We start from the raw sequence: 19,386 nt of genomic DNA on the forward strand, positions 1-19,386 counted from the left end.
CTCGAATGCCAACGCGCACAAGCTACAGGCGACGCTGCCTTCTCCCACCCCCGCACCCCGCTGTCCTTGCAAACTTTGGACAGAGGAAAGGTGGGCACGGGCCGCGAAACTACAAGTCCCAGCATGCCCGGCGCCCTCCGCACAGGCGCACGGGGACCACCTGGCTCGCCGGCCAGCCAGCCTGCGGCGATCCCCGGTCCCCGCGGCGGACTGGGGCTGGGGGCAGGCAGCGCGCGCGGACCAGGCCGGCGCCGAGGGCGGCCTCGGATGGCTGCGGGGGCGCCGCGGCGCGCGTGAGGGGGATGCGGCAGGAGGCGGCGCGGCGGGAGGAGTAGGCGGCGGTGCCCTCGGGAGGAGCTGCGCGCGGGCCAGACGGCTCCGGAGGCTCCGCAGTGCCGCCGCCGTCGCCCCGGAGGCTCCGCGCGGGAGCCATGTAACCCTGGGGCGGGCTCCGGGCTGCTCCGTCCTTCCAGCTCCCGGGCTAGCGCGGCAGCGGGGCCACGATGAAGAAGCAGTTCAATCGCATGCGCCAGCTGGCCAACCAGACGGTGGGCAGGTAGGTCACCCGCGGGCCGCCGGGGGCCGGTGCGCGCCCGCGAGGCTGCGTCCGCCGGGGCGCGCAGGTGATGGAGCCCGTTGGCCTCCGTCCTCCTTCCCTCCCTCCCTCCCTGCCCGCCCGTCCCTCCCCCTGCGCCGGCTCCCTCCGGGCGCGACCCCTCCTCTCTGAACTTCCCAGACCCCCGGAGCCCTTCTCGCTCGCTGCCTGCTGCTCCCGGGCTCCGCTTGCCCAGCGCGAGGCGTGACGCATCCTCTACCTGCGTCCCCAGCTGCCCCTGCACCTCGTCCTCCCTGCCTTTCCCCGGGACTCCCTTCTCCTGGCCGCGTATCTTCCTGGAAACAGGTGTTTGCTCTGATTGTGCCGGAGGCAGCCGGGCCGCGGTCGGTCTCCGGAGATCCCTTCGCTCCCCTCCCCTGCGCCGAGTTCTGGGCTGCTCCCGGGTCCAGGGGAAATGCTGGGCCTGGTCGGCCTGCCCCTCCCGCCGTGTTTGTTTTCAGGGACTATGACTGTACGAGATTCTGGATCACTTTCCTGGCCCGGATTTTTAAGGCGTTTGGTGGTGGGGAGAGGATGGGGGTGGGAGAAGAGGGAAGGCGCTGGAGGAATGGCGCTGCTCTCGGTCCTAAGACTGATTTCAGGGGCGGGAGGGAGGCTGCAAAAAGGAGGCCCAACACCTCTGGAAGATGAGATAAGCGGAGGATCACAGCTAGGTAGGGGAGGGGGACAGAAGCCCCGCAGGCAAGAAGAGCCAGGCCCCGGGGGAAGCTACGAGACCCAGTTTGCTGTCATCGCGAGGAAAATGGGCTACATCTGGGCTAGTGTCTCCAGGAGTAGCTCTGCGGGGTGCCCACAGCTATTAAGGTTACATAAGGATCCTGGTGGGTCTCTACCAAAGCTAGACATTTTCCGAACACAGGATTGTTAGGTAGAAGGGATTTTTTGTGGAGCCCCTACTGCTGGGGAGGGATTTACGTCGCTACTGTGGCAAAGGAATCCAGGTGTGCAGTTCTAAAGCAGTCGGGAAGCGAAGAACCCAGCCTTGGGTGCAGTTCAAGTGCAAGCTCAACACATCGAGAGCTCTCCACTAGGTTTATCAAGAAACCAAATACCTTTCTTGGGTGGGAAGTGGAGCCCGAGCTGGCACCTGCTAGGTTGGGGGTGGGGACGTCCCTGGAGAATAGGGGACATCTAAACTCCCGTCTAAGCATACTGCCCTAGTTACAGTGGGCATTTGAGGGCAGGGGATGCGGTGGCTTCTTATGCTTCCAGGGACTCCAGATGGTTTCCAAGTAACAATATCTAAAATTGACTTGGATTCAGTTTTCCTTCCCAAACACATGTGCTTTAACATGAGGGGGAATTTATGAATAGCAGAGTCAGATTAGCCCAGATTTCTGGCATGATATTGCCATAAATATAGCCTCACGTGGACTGCCTTTTGATATGTTGGATAGTGTTTTCCTGGTACTCGTTGTTTAGCGGATGATGGAAAGCCGACTGGTCTTTAAGGTCTTGGCTTCTTTATCACCCTGCAGGTTGGCATCTGCCATCACATCAGACCAACCAAGGGACCAGGAGGCCCCTGACACTAGACTCGGGTTGCTGGTTTCTCTCGGTCTTGGGGTTTCAGCTCAGCGTTAGAATCTAAACGCATGGAGGTTGTTTATGCCTTTTCCCTGGTCTCCCTGAAACATAGCACTTTTTTTTTTAAGACTTATTTTAAAGGAGGAAGATTTTTGAGCTTCATCCATGCAGGGGATGAAAAAGGGTGAGGGAAAGTTGGGTTAGAAAAAGTAGCCTTACTTATTGCGAACACGTTCTTGGAAGTCCAAGCAACTGGCCACCAAGAGGGACTTTCCACTTGTTGCTTGGGACTCTGGTGGAGGTTGGCTTATGGATGAATTCTGTTTCTTTCTCAGATGCTGTCCATTGTGCTGTGCACTGGGTGAAGTGTGGGCCAGCCCGTATCTCTTTTGATCACATCCAGAGTGAACTTTGTAAAGCAAAAATGAGTTCGTGTTATCTTGCTGCTTAAAAGCTTCCAGTGACATCTCATTGCACTTAGCATCTCAAATCTTGCCAATGGCCTACAAGACCATTCCTGATTTGGCCCCTCTGTGTCTCTCCATACTCCTGTTCCATGCTCTCCTCATTATCTGAGGAGGGTCCAGCCACATGGCCTTTCTTGCTCCAAACACACCAAGCTCATTTCCATGTGCTCCTCCGAAGTACCCCTTCCGATGGGTCCAGTCCTAGTGCTAAGGCCTTTGAGAGGCCCTCCCTCCTCCATCTGCTCTCCAACCCATCATCCTTTTCATTTCTGCACAGCACTCATCACTGCTCCAACTGCTCTTGTTTTTTATTTTCTTGTCTGTCTGCCTCCAATAGAATGTATTGATTGCTGTTATATCCCCAGCGTATATAATGCAATGCCTTGTAGATAATTGATGCTCAATTGATGTTTGTTGCCAAGATTAAAACAGTTTACTTAAGGGTCCATGAGGATAAATGAAAGGAGCAGCACCTCCTTTGTCTTATGTGTATTGGAGTAAAAGGGCCAATGCTTCTTAATGTCTTAAATCACTAGAAGCACATAGGATTGGAAGTTTGGGCTTTTAGGTATGCAATCATTGCATACCTAATATGCAGCACATACCTCATATGCAGCACTTTCTTGATTCTTACTCTTGTGTGTATTTCTGAAATGGGGACTTCCTTCTCTCTGGGGGAGGACTAAGAAATGAACTTTTGAGAGTTGCTCTTCCTTATAGCTAGCCTTCCCTAAGTTGCAGGTCCTGGAGCTGTTCTGCATATAAACTGCTAGGGAACTGCTCCAGTCATTTAGCAATGTAGGAATTGCCCTACTTAAACATACCCTGCTGGGTTCCTAGTACTTTCTCTTGAAGTGCTCCTAATAGAGACTATGAAAAGAGTTGATAAAACTCATGTATTTAACTGGGAAAAGTTTCTTCTCCTCCCTAGTCTACTTGCTCAGTATTTGCACATGTTCTTTCTGCTTTAAACTTTCCCCTGTTTATCCTTTGACCTCAGTCCTCCTTTGGCAAGTGCTCCCTGGCCACCATGTGCCTAGTGGTTAGAAGCTTGGGCTTTCCAATGGGGCAGATCGGATTTGTTGCTCAAATCTAGAGCTTAGTTCTCTGCATATTAGTTTTTTTTTCTCTGCAAAAATGTGAATAATAAGGATTGCACTGTAGTAATATGATAATTGTGGTCATGATAACATGAGATCACCTCGGAAAAGTGCCTAACAGTGCACAGCACTAGGAAATGCATGATAAATTGTAGCTACAAGTATCTTTGGGCAATGTTATAACTATTATTGGATCAGATGCACTATGGCATGGGTACATGCACTTATTCATTCTGTAAATACTTATTAGATGCCTACTGTGTGTAAGCACTGCTCTGGTTTAGGGAATATTGCAGTACAAACAAAATCCCTGTTCTCTTGGAACCTGCTTTCTAAAGGATGCTATGGTCTTAGTGGTTAGATTGTATTGTAATTTTGATCTTTTCTTATTTAACTTCCATTAGACTTTAAACTCCTTGGGGCCAGAGACAACTGCCCTAATGTTGCCCGATGTAGTAGGTTCTCTGAAATTACTTGGCATCAGAATGAATAAGTGAACAAAAGATCCATGTGCTATAGAGAGAGAGGAGTCTTATGAAGTAGTTCAAATATGCAGAAGGCTCCTGACACAATGTTTCTTTAATTTTGTGATGGGAATGGTGTTCAGAGGAGTGAGGAACAGCTGTACTGCTGGGCTTTGGGGGATAGAGCAAGATTTAAGCGAGAATTTAGTACATACTTGATCTATGGCACTATTTTTTACCTTCAAGAGAGTCTAGTAGTTGCTCGGGTAAGAAGCATCCGGAAAGGCATAGAATATTTTTCTTGGAAGTGACATTTGGTTTATGTTGGGTGAAACAAAGCCCTGAGCTGAAATGTAGTGTCCAAGAAACTCACTAAGAGGAAGAGAAAATGGAAGAAGTAAAATTGGCACCCTGATCTGGTGAGGAGGACTTTCTTTTGAGTCTGTGCCGTGGGAGTCACAGTAGCCCCCACCTCAGAGGGCTGTCACAAGGTTGAAGGGAGCCTGTCCCCACTCCCCCCCTCCCCCCCCAGCACTCAACAAATGGTTGAGGGGGTTCATTGTCATCTTCCTTTTCTGCGTGCCCATTCAATCTTTCAGAAGACATTAGCCTCCTAAACAGGAAGGGCTTCTTAGATACTGACAGCCCCTCCCCAGTGCCGGTCCAAATGGGGTCTGTGCTCTTGTGTAAAATGGGCGGTGTTCAAGGTGTCTGTGAGCAGCCAAGGCCTGTGGGAGGGACGCGGCTGATTGGCCTGGGTTGGATTGCATGGTTTTAGAGGAGTTGGGAGGTAAAGACAAACTTTTGTCTCCAGAGCACTGTTTTCCATTCCTAGACTGCTCAGGCTGCAACACTGGCCAGGCTTGGTTTCTGCTGCACAGCCTTTGCCGGTGTCATTGCTGCTGTGCAGCTCTCAGAATTCAGCTGCAGAGGTCCGGGCACCGGCCAGGGGTGGTGAGTTAGGTGCTGAGGCCATGGCAGCCTCTAGAAGCACTGGCGCTGCAGATATTTCTGCTCAGGCCAAAGCCAGGGAGGATGTTTTCCTTGAAGGTTTCTCTGAGATGCTGCCCTGCCCTTTAGCAGGCCTTCGAAGAGCCGTGACCCAATCAATAAGACGTGAGGGAAAAGTCAAAACCAATTCCAAATTAGTCACTGGGCTGCTTTGTTCCCTCCCTGCTATTTCCCTGACTGTGGGTTGGACCTGTCAGACCAACGCAGGCCCTGCCTAGGCTTCCTGTTAGTCCGGCAGGGCTGGCCAGACCCAGACCTGCCCCCCAAGGAGCACTGTGTACATCCGTGAGGTCTCAGAGCAGAGTTCTTTATTAGAGTTTTGTGGCAGCCCAGGCCTTACCGCCTGCTGTGCGGCGCAGACATGAGAGATAACAAACAGAACATACTAACTCACTGATAACCGGGCTAGCAAATCTGGAGGGAATATTTTTTGCTGTTGTCTTCTAAGATCCTTACTGTGCAGATCTGCCAGGTTTCACCTGCTGGGCTGCTCTCAGCAGTCAGCCCGAGGCTGCCCGGGTCTCCTGCAGAATTCTCTTATCCCAGACCTGCAAGTCATTGTGAGGAAGCCATCCTCTTACATAGCAATTAATCATTTCTCCTCCCATTTGGCCTCCACCAAAGAAATTTGTCAATGATTTGGTGTTTTTTTTTAGGGTGGATGATAAGGACCATTTTTTTTTCCTGTAGAAAAAGTGAATCAGTAGCCATGTGAATATCCTAGTAATTTTAGGTTGTTCCTTTTAGAGGGTCTCCGTGAGTGTTCCTTTTATTAATAATCAAGAGCAGGTTATTTCAAATGCTATTTAATAAAGACAGAAAATGATGAAATTATGCTTCAGCTCTGTCTTGAGGTGGTTGTAGGGCAGAGAGAAGGTTAGGGAGAGAGTGGGAGAATCCGGGCTGTCCCCTGGGGCACAGGGCATCCGACTGAGCTGGCACCTAGAGCCCCCACTGCCTTTGGGAAGTTCGTGGCTGTCTAGCAACTTAAAACTGTCCTTTCTGTCCAGGAAGCAGATGTTTTTGCTTTCATTTTCCAACTTGAGAGCTTATTTTTAGAATAAATGTTTATTTTCCCACAGAATTCAATTTACTTTTTTTAAACTTTCTTTGTGGTTATGTAAGTAATATTTTAATATATACTATTTAATGTTTAAATAATATTTAAACATAAAATTATTTTTATTGTAGAAAAACTATAAACTTAGGGATGGACAAAAAGGAAAAAAAAATCACCTATAATCTCCTTGCCTGGAGACCACGGTTAATTTTTTGTAGTCTTATAGTCTAATAAGTTTTTAATAGGTATATATATATACATATACATATATATTCTTAGAAAAGAGTAGAGACCATACAGTGTATAGCATTTTGTAAGCTGTTTTTTCTTCATATTACATCTTGAATATGATCTTCTGTCACTAACAATATATCTATAGCATAATTTTCAAGGCTATATAATATTCCACTGTAGTTAGCTGATTTGCTAATCATTTAGCAAATATTTCTCACCAGTTTAATTTTCTAGGACAAAGTCTTAGAAGCGGAATTGCTAGATCAAAGAATATGCGAGATTTTAAGGCTGTGAGTGTGTATTTTACATACACAGACACGTATACACACATATTATTTTCCCATCCTTGGTAGAATTGTCAGTCTCCTTTCTCCAATTCCATTAGCAACCAACATTGCAACTTTGTTAATTGCATGGGTGAAAAAAGAGAATTCGCTTTTAACCTCTTCTAATTTCTGGTGAAGTTGAGCATTTTTGATGTTTTCTGGACATTTGTTGCCTTTTCTGAATTGCCTGCCTATGTCTTTGCTCCGTTTTCTAAAGTCATGTTCATAATTGTTTTCTTGTTGATTTTAAGGTAATCTTTATTATATAAGGTAATCTTTATTATATTAAGGTAATCTTTATATAAGGTAATCTTTATTATATTAAGCATATACATGCTTTGTCATTTACCATATATATCTCCCCACAGTTTTGTTTTAATTTTGCTTTGGGTGTGGTTGGTTTTTTTTGTTTGTTTGTTTGTTTGTTTTGCCATATTTTGTGATCTTAAGTCTATCAGTTTATGGTTTGTGCTTCAAGGTTATGTTTAGGAATACTTTTCCCAGACCCAGATTATATAAATATTTATATATTTTTATTACTATTTATAATAGTTAGCATCAAATCTTTAGTATGTTAGTCATTAATTTTGGCGTATGACATAAATTAGGTATAACATTTAGGTTTTTTAAAAATTAGTTACCTTACTATTGAATTGTTTATACCACCTGTACTGAAATATCCTCATCATTATGTACTAAACGATTTCATCTACTTGTGTTTATCTCTAGAATTTCTAGTTTGTTCCTGGATCTGTCTGTCAGTTCTAGCAGGACTTTGAGATGGGCTCAGTTGCTCAGATGAGCAGTGGTGGATTAATCCTTATTGTGAGACCCCATGTATTGGGTGGGAGTGGAGTTAGGCTAGGCCCCGCATCCCAGCCTCAACCAGGGCCACTCCTTGGCTTGGGAATTAGAGCTCAGCAACCTTTGCCTAAGGATCTTGCTGTGCCTTAACCACAGCTAATCTCCAAGTCACTCCTTTATGAAAGAAATATTTTCTTGACTGTGCTCGTTTGTTTATTCTCTTTCAGTATTTATTTTTTTTAAATGTATATATCAAGATGGGGAGAATTGACATTTTTGCAGTATTGAGTATAATGAGAATTCTTCCCATCTGGGAATAGCATATGTTTATTCAAGTCTGTATGTAATCCTATAAAGTAGTTTTTGTCCATTTAGGTGCTACATAATTTTGCTGTTAATTTTAGATAATTCATCTTATTGTTATTGTAGCTTCAGTGATTAGAATGTTATTAAGTTACATTTTGCCCTATAGCTTCTGGGCTTTTTGGCTAAGAGCAAGTGAAGTTATATTGGTCTTATTCTTTATTGCTGAAATTTAGGAAAGTTATTGATTTTTATGTAATTATCTTAATAATAACTTTCATGAACTATCTCATTACTTTTATTTTTTTTTTTATTTTTTATTTTTTTTTGAGACAGAGTCTTGCTTTGTTGCCCAGGCTAGAGTGAGTGCCGTGGCATCAGCCTAGCTCACAGCAAACTCAAACTCCTGGGCTCAAGCAGTCCTACTGCCTCAGTCTCCTGAGTGGCTGGGACTACAGGCATGCACCACCATGCCCAACTAATTTTTTCTATATCTATTAGTTGGCCAATTAATTTCTTTCTATTTATAGTAGAGACAGGGTCTCGCTCTTGCTCAGGCTGGTTTCAAACTCCTGACCTCGAACAATCCACCCGCCTCGGCCTCCCAGAGATTATAGGCATGAGCCACCACGCCCGGCCATATCTCATTACTTTTAAATACTTTTCTTTAAAAAAGTGAGTCTGTGGAATTTTCCAGGTAGATAATCACATCTTCTGCAAGTAATAATTTTGCATCTTCCTCTCCAGTGTTTATACTTACTTTATTTTCTTATCTAATTGCCTAGTCTAGGACTTGTAGAACCATGTTGAAATATTGTAGCCATATGTGGGCATCCATGTCTTCTCATTAATCACAATAAAAAATGATAGTTGGTTTGAGAGCTTTTATTTTTTACTCATGTTACATGTTGCATAATTTTATTATTTTGAGTTTTTCTTTGGCACCAAAGTTAAATTTAATTTGTTATCATGGCCTTTATAGATGATCATAATGTGGTGGTATTTGCCTTTAATTTATTAATATTCACTCAATAATTTATTTCATAAATATTTATTGAGCACTTACTATGTCCTACACATCATTCTTTGTGCTGGGGATGCATTAATGATAAAGTCTCTACCCATGAGGAGTTTGTGTTTTGGATGCTTGAACCTCAATAGATTTTCTAGGATTGAGCTCTCCATGCCTTCCTGCAATCAGTTTTGACTTTGGTTTGTTCATTTTTTTCTAGTATTAATTTATTATTGTTTTATTTAGGATGTTGGCATTCAATAGTCATAAGTGAGAGCATCTGAATTTTTTCTTCTGCTTTATCTGTCATGTTTTTTTTTTTTTTTTTTTTGAGACAGAGTCTCACTTTGTTGCCCAGGCTAGAGTGAGTGCCGTGGCCGTCAGCCTGGCTCACAGCAACCTCAATCTCCTGGGCTCAGCGATCCTCCTGCATCAGCCTCCTGAGTATCTGGGACTACAGGCATTTACCACCATGCCCGGCTAATTTTTTGTATATATATATTTTAGTTGGTCAATTAATTTCTTTCTATTTTTGGTAGAGACGGGGTCTCGCTCAGGCTGGTTTCGAACTCCTGACCTTGAGCAATCCGCCCGCCTCGGCCTCCCAAAGTGCTAGAATTACAGGCGTGAGCCACCGCGCCCGGCGTATCTGTCATGTTTTGATAACAGTGTAAAGTGGATTGGTCAACATCCTTCTTTTTCTATGGAATGATGAGATGGGGAATTACTCATTCTTTGAATGTTGGAAATAAATTCCTAAGGACATTTTTTAGATGTACTTCTTTGACAATTTTCCAAATTTCTTGAATGGTCATTGGGCTATTCATGTTTTCTATCTTTTCTTGAATAACTCTGAATAACATTTATTTTACAGAAAAGCATCATTATGATTTTAAAGTTTAGTAGATTCTTTCTGACTATAATTATATTTCCATTGTCATTTCTAATTTGCATTTCTCTCTCTTTTTTCCCCTGACTAGCTTTGCTGCAGAGGGTCCTCCCCAAACCTCCCCATCAACTCTTAGGTTTAATCTGTTGTCATTTAGATTTCTTTCTCATTAGTTCTTGTTCAGTATATTTTTTTCCTAGTAAATTCTGCTTTTTAATTATTTTTTTAAAATTTTTATCTTTTTGAAATAGAGTCTCACTCTGTTGGCCTGGGCTGGAGTACAGTGGCATCATCATAGCTCACTGCAACCTCAAACTCCTGGGCTCAAGCGATCCTCCTGCCTCAGCCTCCTAAATAGCTGGGACTACAGGGGCATGCCACCACACCTGGCTAATTTTTCTGTATTTTGTAGAGACATGGTCTCACTCTTGCTCAGGCTGGCCTCAAATCGCTGAGCTCAAGCAGTCCTCCCACCTTGGCCTCCCAAGCGCTAGGAGCCCAGGCATGAACAGCTAACTGCACCTAGCCAGATTCTGCTTTTTCAGTCTTCAGATTTCTTCCTCCTGATTTGCTGGGGTTCATTTTGTTCTTTTCCTAGTCTTCAGTCTTCTATGTTGTATTAGTCAGGACAGGTTAGGCTCTGCTGTGATAACACATGAGCTCTGGAATCTCAGTGGCTTAACATAGCAAAAGTTTAAGCTCATGAAAAATGTGATGTGAGTCAGGGGGACTCCCGAGGGCAGCTCTCCTCCATGTGTGATTCTGGAATCTGGTCTGTATTCATCTTCCCCTCTTCCTCCCGTTCTCAGTATGTGGTTTTCAGTCACTCCCAAAGGTGAAGAGAGGATATTGAAATGGCATGCTGGCTCTTAAATGCTTTGGCCTGGAATTTGTGTCACTTCTGTTCATGTTTCATTGGCCCGGACTAGTCCCCTGGATGTGACTGGGAGCAAGGAACCTCTACCACAGTTGAATGTCCAGGAGTTTTTTCTCTCTCCTCTCCCACTGCCCATTATCCTTTAAATCCACAGTCCCCTCTGCTCTGCCCTGTCCTCCAGTGTCCAGGTTTGAGAGGGTCATTCTGTGTCTCCATCACAAGAGGACGGCTATAGATTCTTTGTCCTCCCTGCTAATTAGTCAGATCCTTCAAAGGGGGGCATCTTGGAGACAACACATTTTTCTCTTGCTGATAATATATACTGCCTCTCATGCCAAAATCAGTTTTTGACTTTTTTTTTTTTAAGCCCATCCTATAATGGGGGAGAGAAATAATGAAGAGAACAGAAATTCTCATCCTACCATACTGGAATGGTACCTACTTTATGGGATTAAGTTAAGATAATAAATATAATATCCTTAACATAACCCCTGGTTATAACAAGCACTCAATAAATCATAGTTATTACCACTGTTCCTTGCTGTGCTGAAAATCACTCTGACATGAAGCTTTTATTTTATTGTATTTATATTCCTAAGTACCTGAAAATTACAAGTTGAAATTAATACCCAGGTGTCTTCTTTTCTCGAGTCAAACCCAGTCTTTCTGTCTTTAGCCAAGGACATGACTGAAGGAAATACCTCGAGGTATCAGTAATTGTAATGGCTTCACTCATTTAATCCCCATTGTGACCAATAATTATTGTATGGCTCAGGCTAGTCTAGGTTAAGCTGCTCTAACAAAAGTGCCCAAATCTCAGTGGCTTACAGCACTGGCCAATGGGAATAGGAACAGCCCTTACAGGACCCGCCTGCCATAGACTCAGTTCCACAAGTGCCTCTGTGGTGGCAGAGACAGTAAAGGAGGACACTGGCTCCTGATATTTCTTTGGGAAGTGACATCTGCATTTCTACTCTCATTTCATTGGCCAAAGTGAATCATGTGACCACTCCAGATAAAGCAGGGAAAGGCAATCTTGCTAGTGGGCCTGAAAGAATGAGAGCCGCAAAAGTCACGTGTCTTACCAGGATGGGCTATGTATTAATACTTTATAGGCGTTATTTTCATTTACTCATTGCAACATCTCTATGAATTGGGTGCTGTTTGCAGCCCCATTTCACAGATGGGGAAATGGGTACTAAATGGGGCAAAGCCACATTTGAACTGGGTCCTAAGTAGGTCAATCACAGGCAAACGCCTCCCCTGCTCTGCTCTCCCCACGTTGTTATTGCTGCAGCCTCAGGGCCCCTCTAGTTGCTTCAGTTTAGGTGGTTTTAGAAATGCTAATTAACTGCTGCTGACTTGAATAAAAATAAAAATGTCACATTCATTTAAGATAATTGAGTATCTTGCATGTACCCTTGACCACAAGGAGCATGAGATGAAATTTCTGCCAATAGAATATTCTTCACTTTGTTTTCTTTATTGCAATTTCAGCAGAAAGGGTAAGAGAAAGTTCTTTGTAGCTCTGTGCTCTATGTTGAAAGAAAGCAGTTTCTGTACCTACCTACAAAAGCCCTTACAGGCCCCTGTGTAACACACTAACAGAACAGGGACCAGAGAACATACAGTCTAAGAAAGGAACGTGGAAAGTGGACAGAGCTTTTAGCACTAGGAATCTCAGGAGCGCCGTTGTCTTTGGAGACGTGTGCATACTCACTTGCTTTTCATAGAGGCTGTTTTCTAAGTCTGTCCTGTGTCAGACACCTGTGCTGTACTGTACAGACCCTCCTGTTTAATCCTCACAGCAACTCTAAACGTAGGTGCTGGTGTGTCCCCCATTGTCTACACGCGCCTCGGAGCAGGTGAGTGCCTTGTTGCTGCTGGTTGTGCAATTGGTGAGGGAAACAATTGGCATTTGTTTCCAGATATGCTGGCTCCCACATGGGTAATCTTCATCGATATATATACTTTAGTGACTCTGCAGTAGGGGGAAAAGCATAAAAAACGAAATGTCTAATATTAATGGAATGATTAAGTAAATGCTGGTACATTTACATAATTGTAACTATTTTAAGTGTTTTTATAACATTCAAAATATTTTTAAGGGCCGAGAGAAATGTTTAAGATAAGGAAACAGGATATTCAAGTGCATACAGAGTTAAGATTGTACAGTATTTCTCCAAATGCATAGAAAAGACTGGAAGGAAATCAGGAAAGACTAGAAGGTTAAGCATTCTGTGTTTATCTCTGGGTAGGATTATGAGTGATTCAATTACTGCTGCTTGTACTTTTAACTTACAAATTCCTTGAAATAAACATGTATTTTATTACAGGAAAAAAATAAAAAAGGCCCCAGGACTCAAAGTGGGCAATTGTGGTCAGAATTTCTTTAATGATATTTTAATTCTAGGGCCCTTAAAGGTTTAAATACAAATATGTTTCAAGTTCTCTTGGGCCTTGGTTTCAAACATGGGAAACCTCTTATCTTCAATGCTCTGGGAAGAACATGACGTCATATCTCATAGGATAAAATAGTCAGCCATGAAGAAATGATATGCTAGTACCCTTTTAGGTCATTGCTACTAATTTTATAGATATAACACTTTGAAACTTGGTCTGCATGACATGTAGCCAAAGACTAGTGGTTCTCCCATGATCAGTTAGGGTTCTTTGGTTGCACCAGCAGAAATAGACCTTGGCTAATTTTAGCAAAAAAAAAAAAAAAAGTTTGAGGAAGGGCGGGGGTGGCTTACAAAATCAAAAGATAACTAGACAGTGCATCCTGGGAATGGCCACAGCATGCCCTGTGCTAGGCGACAGGACAGCCTCTTCAGAGGCCACCATCTAAAGGGTTGCTTCCCAGTTGTTTTCTGTTATTGGGTCACTCAAGTGATTCACAGGTGCCAGTATAATGGGTTAAGTTTGGTCATCCCTTAGGGGCAATGGGAGGATGCAAAGCTCTCTTGATTGACAGTCCACAAAGACAGCAGTCTAGGAGAGGAAAATCAGAGACTCTTGCCCAAGGGACCAAGAAGGGATGAAGCTGCTCAACATTCTCAGATGTTGCCCAGGCCCCTCTAATCAATAGCACCAAAGAAAGACCCCACCTAGATCAGTTTGCCAGGGTTCTACTCATTTAGCATGTGTCCTGGCATTCAAATAAGTCATTTTTCACCCCTGTATATCCAGTTAGTTTGCTACGAATCTATCCCTGAATTTCATCTATTTCTTCTTTAGTATTTCTGTATCTTAATTGTAGTCTGTGTCTCTAGCCTGGACTTATTGCAGGGACCCCTTTCCTTGTATTCTTTCCTAATCTCTTCTCTCTGACTTCCTGCAACACAGGCCAGACCATATTTTTGAATACATAGACTGAAGAATGTCATTTTCCTTCTTTATCAAGTTTTTTTCCTGTGGGAAGAAAAAAGAAATCCTAGGACTGTGGGAAATGCTGTATAATATAAATTTATCTTAGCAATTTATAATTCGTGTTTGTATTTAAGGCTCTAAGAAGTTCTGCAATAAAGAAAATTGTTGACTATTTGTATCTCTTGGATAGCTTTTGATTATAATAACAGATGTCATAATTCAGAGTGGCTTAAACAATAAGGAAACTTTATTTCAGATAACCTGGCATCCAAAGCTAAGGAGAGTCCAGGTACCTTGTAATTCGGGCATCTGCTTTATTCATGATGAAAATACAGGTATTTGCAGCAACTAAGGGGAATTGTTTCCATGCTGACAAACCAAAGAATAGACAAGGGAGAGAAGAACAGACCAAATGGCCCCAGTCATGGGATAAGAGCCCTCTCCTCCAGTCTAAGCCAATTTATCTCCCATGTTTACTATTGACATAGCACTTGCTGGAGGGAGGGGTTGCAGTGGGCTGATCGGGTCCAGGGAAGTAGGATTATGACAACTGGCTTAGATCCATCAAGACCCCTTCTGGAGTTGAAGGTAGGGGTAGCTTCCTGTGTGTTAGGAGACCTTCGTGGCAGAGGTACAGACACCTGGACAAAGTCACAGTTCTGCTAGGAAGGAAGGAAGAGGGAAACATTCTAGTAAAAAGCTGGCACTATCCCCTGTAGCTTGGTTTAGTGCAGCATTTTGAGTGTGAAAAACATTTTTCATGGGACACCCATTTTTTAAAACTAGAGTTTGTAGAATGTATCATGGGGAATGTTAGTCAATGAAGTTCCAGTATTCTTACTTTGGCATTCAATATTTTCACCTTCGGGCAGGCTGTTGCCTCTCCTTTCTGTTGATCAAAACTGTTCTTTTATATTCCAGAGCACTGGTCCACACTGCTGTGTGAATGTACTCTAGTGGTGGTGGAATGTACTCTGGTGAGAGTTCTCCATCCATCTGTCTCTTCTACTAGTCTGTAAATCACCAGCACAGGGTCTGGAACATACAACTGAGAGGGACTTCAGAACTGTTTGGCAGCTGGGCATGGGGGCTCCTGCTTGTGTAATCCCAGCACTTTGGGAGGCCAGGGTGGGAGGATTGCTTGAGGGCAGGAATTCGAGACCAGCCTGGGCAACATGGCAAGACCTCCATCTCTACAAAAGATAAGAAAACTTAGCCAGGCGTGGTGGCGCATGCCTGTAGTCCTAGCTACTTGGGAGGCTGAGGCAGGAGGATCACTTGAGTCCAGGAGTTCAAGGTTACAGTGAGCTACAGTCATGCCACTGCACTCCAGCCTGGGAGACTGAGCGAGACCCCATCTCTTAACAACAACAACAAAACTTAAAAGAAGGAGTGTTTGTCATATTTATTCTTAGAGTTCAATTCAGATGTCACCCCTTCCAGGCTCCCCTTCCTTTGTGCTTCCACAGCACCGTGCTTGTTTTCTTACACTGCTTATTTCATCCTGCATTGATTTCTAGTCACTGTCAGTTCTGTTTCCTCCACATACAGACTGGAAGCTGTATGTGTTTGCTGGGACCAGGGCTGTCTTCACCTCTGTGTCCTGTGTTGTCCACAGTGCTTTGCAAATAGCAGGGGCAGGTGCTTATCGAGAGTGTGGAGACGGAGCTGTATGTGCTGCTGTAAAAGGCGTCAAAGATGGATTTTTTTATGGCCACTACATTGAGGTTTTCCATGCTAAATGCGTATAATCATCCTTTCATGATCTCCAAGATTTTTCTATATTAGCAAAGATCAGACATGGCTTTAGAATGACAAAATTACTAGTTCCTAATATATGGTCATTAACCCCAAGGTATGATTCTCCATTCTGGAGCCATACCTGTGCCATTACAAAGTCATATATGCCAAGAGCAACTTGTCAGGCATGGCACCTTATTGAGTAGAGATGTCATTCATTAAACAGGTATTTGTTGACCACCTCCTGCCACAGCTTGGCTCCCTGGAAAGCAGATGCTGAGAATAACATGCTGAATGTTCACTGGGGCATGCTGTTAGCATCAGTACCGGTGGGAGGGGTTGAAAGGAAGCAAGAGTAGGCAGAGGGTGTTGAACTGTGATGCAGTTTCCATGAAGGTCTTAGCTGGTTCTACATTAGGGGTGAGTTCAGAGTTGTCCTGAGTTGGGCAGAAGGGGCTGAGCCTTTGTATCTCTGCATTGATCAGTCATTGAATGTGGGCTTCCCCTGGAAGATGGCGTGACTTGCAGCAGAGGCAATGTCAAAGGGCAGATGGCTGAGGATGGCTGTCCGGCAGCATTCCTAGCAAGTGGGGAATAAGTCCTTCATTCCTGAAGGGGAATCTAGTGCCAAGTCCTCTGCTAGAAGTATGAGGATGAGTAGGAAAGCAGTTAAACGAGCCCTTACTATAGAGCTGATATCTTTGGTGGTAGATGAAGTGTTCGTGGCTTGATGAGAACACACTTGAGTTTGGCTGGCATGGGGGTTGAGAGAAAGTCATGAGAGCTGAGACCTGAGGGGTGAGGCATTGTTAGTGGGCTAAAGAAAGTAGAAATTGCATGTGTGATTGCCAAGGCATGTAGCTGTAGCTCTTTCAAGGAAGCAAAATAAATTCTCTATGTTTGGAATATCACTGGGAGTTGCAGTAAGGCTTGTAAATAGGATGACCATCTACTTTACTGTTCACCATGATATTTCTGAGATTACAACTAACAGTGGTAGGACAGCAGGTGGAAACCTGGGCAAATGGGGTGGTCACCCTACTTACAAGACATGATTAAGCAGATGTAAAGCTGCTGCTAAGGGTTGGGCAAAGTGTGGGTGCTTGTGCCAGTCCCTGAGAAGGAGCCTGTGAGAAATGCAAGGGAAGAAGTTGCCCTTAGGCAGCTGGGAGGAGGGTCTGGAGCTTGGGAGGGAGGTCCAGGAGATGATGGAGTTAGAATCATCCACATGTGGGTGGTGTTAGAACTCTGAAGCAGGGAAGGTGCTAAGAAGAGAGGACAGCTGAGGAATGGCCTGGAGTGTGTTAGAAAATACTAGTTAGGCTGGGCATGGTGGCTCATGCCTGTAATTCTAGCACTTTGGTATGTTGAGGCAGGAGGATCACTTGAGGTCAGGAGTTGAAGATCACCCTGAGCAAGAGGGAGACCCGACTCTACTAAAAATAGAAAAATTAGCCAGATGTGGTGGTACTTGCCTATAGTCCCAGTTACTCAGGAGGTTAGGGCAGGAAGGTCACTTGAGCCAGGAGTTCAAGGCTGCAGTGGGCTGCAGTGAAGCCACAACACTCTAACCTTGGTGACAGAATGGGCCTCTGTCTCAAAAATAAAATGAAATCAAATGAAGTAAAATAATAAAATAAACTACTAGGCAGTATGGAAGGGAAGGGAATATACTAGTTGCTCTCATTTTAGCTTACAGCATTACCCATAAGAGAAATTCTTGCTCTACCCACTGTGTTAGTATTGTAGAACTACCATAACAAATCACTGCAAGCTGGGTGATTTAAAACAACAGAACTGTATTCTCTTACAGTTCTGGAGTCTAGAAGTTAGAAATCAAGGTGTCAGCAGGGTGATATTCTCTCTGAAGGCTCTAGGAGAGAATCTGTTCCATGCTGTAGTATAATAAAGAATATTTTGTCTTGGTCTCAGTTCTTGGCACAAAGCTTCAAACATCTTTGGAATTTCTTATGTGATAGGAATGTCTTTATTATGCTGATGAGGTAACTAATGGTGGGACCCCTAGATAGCTTCAGGATGGGAGCTCGTTATCAGAAAGACCAATCATGTGACTAACAGGTTGGAACTTTTGAGCCCCCCAATCTCTGGGGAAGGGAGGAGAGATGGTGATTGAGTTCAATCCTGTGGCCAATGACTTAATCATGTATATGTGATGAAACCCCATTATAAAAACTCTGGACACTGAAGCTTACTAGAGCTTCCTGTTGGTGAACATATTGGTATGTGAGAGGGTGATGCTCCTGGATTCCATGAGGAAAAGGCATGGAAACTGTGTTTCCCCTCAACCCACCCCAGACCGTGCCCTGTATATGCATCTCATCCATTTGGTTCTTCCCGAGTTGTATCATATACAATTGACTCTTGAACAATGTGGGGATTATGGGCACCGCCCCCATCAGTCAGAAGTCCACATATACCTTCTGACTCCCCCAAAACTTTACTAATAGCTTACTGTTAACCAGAAGCCTTACCAATATCATAAACAATTAACACATATTTTGTATTGTGTTGTATGTATTATACACTGCATTTTTATAATAAGTAAACTAGAGAAAAAATGTCATTAAGAGGAAATCATAAGGGAAAGGGACAAATTCTTGGAAACATACCTCCCAAGGCTTAGTCAGGAGGAACTAGAACTCCTAAATAGACCAATAATGAGCAACACAATTGAAGCAGCAATAAAAATCTTTCAATGAAAAAAAGTCCCAGACCAGATGGATTGACAGCCAAATTTTATCAGACCTACAAAGAAGAATTGGTACCCATACAGCAGAAGTTATTTTGTAACGTGGAAAAGGAAGGAATCCTCCCCAACTCATTCTACAAAACCGTTATCACCTTCATACCAAAGCCAGGAAAGGACACAACAAAAAAAGAAAACTATAGACCAATATCCCTTATGAATATAGATGTAAAAATCCTCAACAAAAGTCTAGCAAGCCAAATTCAGCAGCACATCAAAAATATAATCCACCATGACCAAGTGGACTTCATCCCAGGGATGCAAGTATGGTTCAAAATCCATAAATCCATAAATGTGATTCACCATATAAGCAGAAGCAAAAACAAAGATCATATGACCATCTCAATAGATGCAGAAAAAGCATTTGATAAGATTTAGCACCTTTTATGATAAAAACTCTTAACAAAATAGGCATAGATGGAACATATCTCAAAATTATAAAAGCCATATATGACACACCCACAGCCAGCATCATACTGAACGGGGAAAGGTTGAAAGCATTGCCACTCAGAATTGGAATAAGACAAGGATGCCCACTGTTACCACTTCTATTCAACATAGTGCTAGAAGTCCTAGCCAGAGCAGTCAGGCAGGAGAAGGAAATTAAGGGTATCCAAATGGGAAAAGAGGAGATCAAACTATCGCTCTTTGCTGATGATATGATTTACACGTAGAAAACCCCAAAGATTCTGCAAGAGACTCCTGGAATTGATATAAATTCAGCAAAGTCTCAGGTTACAAAATCAGTGTATGCAAATTAGTAGCATTCCTATACATCAGCAATAGTCAAGCTGAAAATCAAATCAAAGACTCAATA

At 43.7% G+C, this 19,386-nt stretch overlaps 1 protein-coding gene across 4 annotated transcripts in view; it reads left to right on the top strand.

Moving 5' to 3' along the window:
- The first annotated feature begins 282 nt into the window (after positions 1 to 282).
- The window catches only part of ARHGAP44 (Rho GTPase activating protein 44), a 178,456-nt gene continuing 159,352 nt past the window's right edge, over positions 283 to 19,386 (top strand). For 3 of the 4 annotated variants that reach the window (XM_012777380.2, XM_012777405.2, XM_012777387.2), the window contains exon 1: positions 284 to 556. In XM_012777380.2, the coding sequence (XP_012632834.1) occupies positions 504 to 556 (53 nt within the window). In that variant the 5' untranslated portion in view covers positions 284 to 503. Of the gene's footprint in view, positions 557 to 19,386 lie in introns of all 4 variants that reach the window. The other variant, XM_012777369.2, reaches the window with a different exon arrangement.

This window comes from Microcebus murinus, chromosome 18 (assembly GCF_040939455.1).
Source record: "Microcebus murinus isolate Inina chromosome 18, M.murinus_Inina_mat1.0, whole genome shotgun sequence".
NCBI lineage: Eukaryota > Metazoa > Chordata > Mammalia > Primates > Cheirogaleidae > Microcebus > Microcebus murinus.